The sequence below is a fragment of the Coregonus lavaretus genome (assembly GCF_964263955.1).
Source record: "Coregonus lavaretus genome assembly, chromosome: 37".
In the NCBI taxonomy this organism is placed as follows: Eukaryota; Metazoa; Chordata; class Actinopteri; order Salmoniformes; family Salmonidae; genus Coregonus; species Coregonus lavaretus.
This window is the reverse complement of record NC_140024.1, coordinates 5,086,513-5,094,102: the sequence shown is the minus strand read 5'-3', so window position 1 is coordinate 5,094,102 and position 7,590 is coordinate 5,086,513. Positions and strand designations below refer to the sequence as shown.

At 42.3% G+C, this 7,590-nt stretch overlaps 1 protein-coding gene across 1 annotated transcript; it reads right to left on the bottom strand.

Annotated features, from left to right (window-relative positions):
* Window positions 1-4,048: 4,048 nt before the first annotated feature.
* LOC311111264 (gonadotropin subunit beta-1-like) lies at window positions 4,049-6,967 on the bottom strand (the record flags this gene model as incomplete). Its single annotated transcript, XM_084153978.1, has 3 exons — window positions 4,049-4,276; window positions 5,665-5,886; window positions 6,884-6,967. The coding sequence occupies 3 exons, from the start codon at window positions 6,965-6,967 to the stop codon at window positions 4,049-4,051; spliced, it is 534 nt and encodes a 177-aa protein (XP_084010104.1).
* Window positions 6,968-7,590: the final 623 nt, after the last annotated feature.

Below are 7,590 nucleotides of genomic sequence, written 5' to 3'. Positions count from 1 at the left end.
TTTTGGCAAACGAGTCAACTTTTTGGACGAGATGGGTCCCATTAGTAACACCAGAGAAACGGATAATTTTGCAGTGGTCTCTTAATTTTTTCCAGAGCTGTATATGTATGTGTGTATATATATATATATATATATATATATATATATATATATATATATATATATACACACACACACACAGTGGGGAGAACAAGTATTTGATACTCTGCCGATTTTGCAGGTTTTCCTTCTTACAAAGCATGTAGAGGTCTGTAATTTTTATCATAGGTACACTTCAACTGTGAGAGACGGAATCTAAAACAAAAATCCAGAAAATCACATTGTATGAGATTTAAGTAATTAATTTGCATTTTATTGCATGACATAAGTATTTGATACATCAGAAAAGCAGAACTTAATATTTGGTACAGAAACCTTTGTTTGCAATTACAGAGATCATACGTTTCCTGTAGGTCTTGACCAGGTTTGCACACACTGTAGCAGGGATTTTGGCCCACTCCTCCATTCAGACCTTCTCCAGATCCTTCAGGTTTCGGGGCTGTCGCTGGGCAATACGGACTTTCAGCTCCCTCCAAAGATGTTCTATTGGGTTCAGGTCTGGAGACTGGCTAGGCCACTCCAGGACCTTGAGATGCTTCTTACGGAGCCACTCCTTAGTTGCCCTGGCTGGGTGTTTCGGGTCGTTGTCATGCTGGAAGACCCAGCCATGACCCATCTTCAATGCTCTTACTGAGGGAAGGAGGTTGTTGGCCAAGATCTCGCGATACATGGGCCCCATCCATCCTCCCCTCAATACGGTGCAGTCGTCCTGTCCCCTTTGCAGAAAAGCATCCCCAAAGAATGTTGTTTCCACCTCCATGCTTCACGGTTGGGATGGTGTTCTTGGGGTTGTACTCATCCTTCTTCTTCCTCCAAACACGGCGAGTGGAGTTTAGACCAAAAAGCTCTATTTTTGTCTCATCAGATCACATGACCTTCTCCCATTCCTCCTCTGGATCATCCAGATGGTCATTGGCAAACTTCAGACGGGCCTGGACATGCGCTGGACAGCAGGGGGACCTTGCGTGCGCTGCAGGATTTTAATCTATGACGGCGTAGTGTGTTACTAATGGTTTTCTTTGAGACTGTGGTCCCAGCTCTCTTCAGGTCATTGACCAGGTCCTGCCGTGTAGTTCTGGGCTGATCCCTCACCTTCCTCATGATCATTGATGCCCCACGAGGTGAGATCTTGCATGGAGCCCCAGACCGAGGGTGATTGACCGTCATCTTGAACTTCTTCCATTTTCTAATAATTGCGCCAACAGTTGTTGCCTTCTCACCAAGCTGCTTGAATTGTCCTGTAGCCCATCCCAGCCTTGTGCAGGTCTACAATTTTATCCCTGATGTCCTTACACAGCTCTCTGGTCTTGGCCATTGTGGAGAGGTTGGAGTCTGTTTGAATAAGTGTGTGGACAGGTGTCTTTTACAGTGGGGGAAAAAAGTATTTAGTCAGCCACCAATTGTGCAAGTTCTCCCACTTAAAAAGATGAGAGAGGCCTGTAATTTTCCTCATAGGTACACATCAACTATGACAGACAAATTGAGAAAAATAAATCCAGAAAATCACATTGTAGGATTTTTAATGAATTTATTTGCAAATTATGGTGGGAAATAAGTATTTGGTCACCCACAAACAAGCAAGATTTCTGGCTCTCACAGACCTGTAACTTCTTCTTTAAGAGGCTCCTCTGTCCTCCACTCGTTACCTGTATTAATGGCACCTGTTTGAACTTGTTATCAGTATAAAAGACACCTGTCCACAACCTCAAACAGTCACACTCCAAACTCCACTATGGCCAAGACCAAAGAGCTGTCAAAGGACACCAGAAACAAAATTGTAGACCTGCACCAGGCTGGGAAGACTGAATCTGCAATAGGTAAGCAGCTTGGTTTGAAGAAATCAACTGTGGGAGCAATTATTAGGAAATGGAAGACATACAAGACCACTGATAATCTCCCTCGATCTGGGGCTCCACGCAAGATCTCACCCCGTGGGGTCAAAATGATCACAAGAACGGTGAGCAAAAATCCCAGAACCACACAGGGGGACCTAGTGAATGACCTGCAGAGAGCTGGGACCAAAGTAACAAAGCCTACCATCAGTAACACACTACGCCGCCAGGGACTCAAATCCTGCAGTGCGAGACGTGTCCCCCTGCTTAAGCCAGTACATGTCCAGGCCTGTCTGAAGTTTGCTAGAGTGCATTTGGATGATCCAGAAGAGGATTGGGAGAATGTCATATGGTCAGATGAAACCAAAATATAACTTTTTGGTAAAAACTCAACTCGTCGTGTTTGGAGGACAAAGAATGCTGAGTTGCATCCAAAGAACACCATACCTACTGTGAAGCATGGGGGTGGAAACATCATGCTTTGGGGCTGTTTTTCTGCAAAGGGACCAGGACGACTGATCCGTGTAAAGGAAAGAATGAATGGGGCCATGTATCGTGAGATTTTGAGTGAAAACCTCCTTCCATCAGCAAGGGCATTGAAGATGAAACGTGGCTGGGTCTTTCAGCATGACAATGATCCCAAACACACCGCCCGGGCAACGAAGGAGTGGCTTCGTAAGAAGCATTTCAAGGTCCTGGAGTGGCCTAGCCAGTCTCCAGATCTCAACCCCATAGAAAATCTTTGGAGGGAGTTGAAAGTCCGTGTTGCCCAGCGACAGCCCCAAAACATCACTGCTCTAGAGGAGATCTGCATGGAGGAATGGGCCAAAATACCAGCAACAGTGTGTGAAAACCTTGTGAAGACTTACAGAAAACGTTTGACCTGTGTCATTGCCAACAAAGGGTATATAACAAAGTATTGAGAAACTTTTGTTATTGACCAAATACTTATTTTCCACCATAATTTGCAAATAAATTCATTAAAAATCCTACAATGTGATTTTCTGGATATTTTTTTCTCATTTTGTCTGTCATAGTTGACGTGTACCTATGATGAAAATTACAGGCCTCTCTCATCTTTTTAAGTGGGAGAACTTGCACAATTGGTGGCTGACTAAATACTTTTTTGCCCACTGTATACAGGTAACGAGTTCAAACAGGTGCAGTTAATACAGGTAATGAGTGGAAAACAGGAGGGCTTCTTAAAGAAAAACTAACAGGTCTGTGAGAGCCGGAATTCTTACTGGTTGGAAGTGATCAAATACTTATGTCATGCAATAAAATGCAAATTAATTACTTAAAAATCATACAATGTGATTTTCTGGATTTTTGTTTTAGATTCCGTCTCTCACAGTTGAAGTGTACCTATGATAAAAATTACAGACCTCTACATGCTTTGTAAGTAGGAAACCTGCAAAATCGGCAGTGTATCGAATACTTGTTCTCCCCACTGTATATATATATATATTTACGAGAAAAACAATATATGGGGGATTGGAAGTGATGCAGACAATTACATTGATGGAAGTTACAATCTATCTGAAATATTAAAGCTGATCTACCCCCTAAAAAAAAAAGAAGTTAGTCCTGTGTCCTTTAGACGTGTGTAGAGGAAGTAACAAAGGGCAACTGGTGTGGGTAACCGTGAAAGGAATTCTCCATATTGATCAGGAAATCTTGTTTTTCTGTCAATCCTTTATTGTTGTCATTGAAATTGACCTAACAACAAACCAATATCCTTTTTTCCCTGTTTGTGTGTGTCAGTCTTCTCTTTGTGTAACCTATTGCAAAACATGATTTGGACAAACTGTAATGAAGACTGTGAGAGCGGCAATGTTGCTGTGGTAGAGCTTTATTTTTTGGTGCAGAAATGAGCAGTTATGTACTCATAAATTACACTGTGACATTGTACTTACACAATAGCATGTGTTTCTTTGAGATTCCTTGTTAATACAAGCACCACTAGGTACCATGTAGTTATCAAATGTGTTTCATTATTTTAAGTGAATACCAGAAAGTACTGATTGATAGCACATCAACAATGGAAAGTACCATAAAATACTCAAACCATTGCTTAACATAGGCTGTTGCAGCAGCCACAGTTCAACTCTACAATATTACATTTCTAGTGGATTTACTACGCAACTGGGTGTTGCCATGCTTATGCGATCACAGTCGGTGTTGTCCGTCTTGCATTTGATGCAATCACAGCTCTTGGCAACAGGTATGAAGAAGGGGTTGGCCCCGGGTGGACAGCCTTCCAGGTAGACCTCCTCGTAGGACCACTCCTTGAAGTTACACGCCCCCTGGGAGCGAGGCAGCCATGTGCTCTGATAGTTCAGATCCTGCCAACGACAGCATTCATACCGGTAAATTGAAATAATCTGAACACTGGCCTGGTCCCAGATCTGTTGTGCTGTACAGTAAACTTGTGGCATGACAATAACCATAGGATTTGGCAAGACAGCTCAAACCGATCCGGGATTCGGCTAATGGAAACCATAATTTTTTATTATTGCATGATTCATTGTGTTAATCTTCTGCTGCCATTGTGATCTACACAGAACAAAAATATAAACGCAACGTAAAGTGTTGGTCCCATGTTTCATGAGGTGAAATAAAAAATCCCACAAATGTTCCATACGCACAAAAAGCTTATTTCTCTCAATGTATGCACAATTTTGTTTACATCCCTGTTATTGAGCATTTCTCCTTTGCCAAGATAATCCATCCACCTGACAGGTGTGGTATATCAAGAAGCTGATTAAACAGCATGATCATTACACCGGTGCACCTTGTGCTGGGGACAATAAAAGGACACTTTAAAATGTGCAGTTTTGTCACACAACACAATGCCACAGATGTCTCAAGTTTTGAGGGAATGTGCAATTGGCATGCTGACTGCAGGAATGTCCACCAGAGCTGTTGCCAGAGAACTGAATGTTAATTTCTCGACCATAAGCTGCCTCCAACGTCGTTTTAGAGAATTTGGCAGTACGTCCAACCGGCCTCACAACCGCAGACCATGTGTAACCACGCCAGCCCAGGACCTCCACATCCTGCTTCTTCACCTGCGGGATTGTCTGAGGGTGGGTGCTAAGGAGTTTTTCTGTCTGTAATAAAGCCCTTTTGTGGGGAAAAACTCATTCTGATTGGCTGGTCCTGGCTCCCCAGTGGGTGGGGTGGGTGGGGTGGGCCCTCCCGGTGGGCCCTCCCAGGCCCACCCATGGCTGCTCCCCTGCCCAGTCATGTGAAATCCATAGATTAGGGCCTATTGAATTTATTTCAATTGACTGATTTCCTTATATGAACTGTAACTCAGTAAAATCTTAGAAATTGTTGCATGTTGTGTACATGTTTTTGTTCAGTATATATCAAAGGGCTGCTGATGCAACCTGGTGCAACATCAAATAGTAGAATTAATGATTTAGCTCAATTAGCACATAGTCCTAGTCAATTAAATGAAACAGCAGAAACTGTAGCATGGCTGCACTACAATATATTACACAACAACTCACATGCAACAGAATATAACTCAATGTAATGAAAAACAATTGTAACCTTCTTTGATAAACAACAGGGTTGTGTTCATTAGGGCACTCAACAGAAGTTTTTGCATCAGAAAATAAAAATATATTTCCTATCCAGGTAGGCCCTCCCTGTTTCTGTCAGTCTTGTCCTGTTTGGTACCTAATAAATCCACAACCCTAAATAAGTATCCCTATTTAGCTACCGTTGTTTCGCACAGGCCGGCGCATGTGGTGATGGTGATGCTTCCGTGACAGTCCTCTCTCTCCACGGTGATGGTCATGTTGTTTAGTCGGCAGCCATACCTGCAGTGTGTCCCCGCCCTCACTGGTGTCACCCACAGTGTTGCCATGACGACCAGCTGCAGCGTCCTTAAGTGGGTGCAGTACATAATGCTTCCACAAGGAGAACAGGTCCCTTCAGGTATCTGCTATAAAGCAGGGAAACACTTAGGTCACACTTTAAACAAAGTATATCTTATAAGGCCTTCAGACTCCCTTTATAAGGCCACCCCAAGTCATTAAGGAAATGTAATCCTATATGAAGGGTGGCATATAGGGTTATGCGTGCCACATTTGCCAACGCACCAGACAAAAGTACCTCACCTGTTGTTATCACTTCTATTATATGATACATTTTATTTATTCATTTACAACCTGAATATGATTATGGTCATAATGGCAGGTTTCCTTACTGAGATTTTCTCATACCACATAACGTTCCCTCTTTGTCTCACAATGGACATCTTATCTACCATTTCAATCAGTGATTCACAACCACTCGGAGGACATTGCTGTGGATCTGTTAAAGATGTTTGTCAGAGATAATGCCATCAAAATCTGAGATATACTGAAGTGCAAGGAGAGATTCTAATCAAATCACATAAAGAATACAGACAAGGTCAGATGAGTCATTTTCTATTTGGTCACGAGCCAAAACCAATAGCAGATTTGGGAGGAAAAAGATAGTATGGCGTTCGCTCATTGAGAAAGAGAATAGATGTTATTCTACATCAACATAGCCCTCTTAGATCTTTGTGGCCAGGATGAATGGCGCAAAGAGTGAGAGCTTAAGGCTATTGTTACTCTGCCGTGGACAAGATAAGATCATCTATAAAACTTAATTTGATGTAATTTAATGCAGGCGTCCAGGGGAGGGAAGAAGGCAAGACAGATTTATCACCAAAATTATGTTGAATTAGATTACATTAAATGTTATTCAGATTAGTCACATTGAAAATATCTCAGTAAGTGATGAAAATGTTTTCTAACTATGCTAAGTGCATACTACCTTGGAACGCACGCCATTCAGATATACAGTAGGCTACACACACACACACACACACTAAGGAATGAAATTTAGAGGCAGAGATAGTCAATGAATTCAGCAATGAACACAAGAGTCTGCAATGTCAACATGCTCACCTGTTGGGTTCTCCCTTTTGATTTAGTGACTAAGAAGGGTTGCCCCAGCTCTTTTATCTTCTCTGCACGTATAAATATTATCATAAGGGTATTGCTCCATCTATGATTGCTTTCATCCAACAAGGACCTTTCTTATACCTTGCATGGGGGTGGACTCAAATCTCTTAAGCTCTGTTGCCTTGGAATAGTGCTATTTTTCCTACCTGTCTGTCTAAGGTATGTGGATAGGCTCAGGTCTGTAACTCAAGGTCAATACACCCACACAAGGGGAGCAAGCTCACGTCTTTAGATTATCTGTATCAAAACACAAGGCAGAATGGCTTAAATGGATCAGCAATGTGTGTGCACCCACTAGAACCAACATGTAACACTGCCAACGCATGGAAAATCCATGTAATGCCTCCATGTTCCATACTGTATGTGCCTGTCAGCCCCATCTCAGAAAGAGGACAGCACACCAAATCCTCAGTGTCATTTCAAAGACTCGAACAGTGTTGTAGATATTACCTGGATACATTCATATGTAACAGAGATGGTTGTGTGACTACACTTGTAGAAGTCCCGGGTTCTAACCCTGTCGGTCACAAATACAGTAATTGACCAATGCCTCCAATGGTTGACAATAACACTTCTGGTCTATTTGACCAATGCCTATGAAGGCACTTGGTTGACAATCCCATTCTGTGGTGTATCATCATTATTGCATT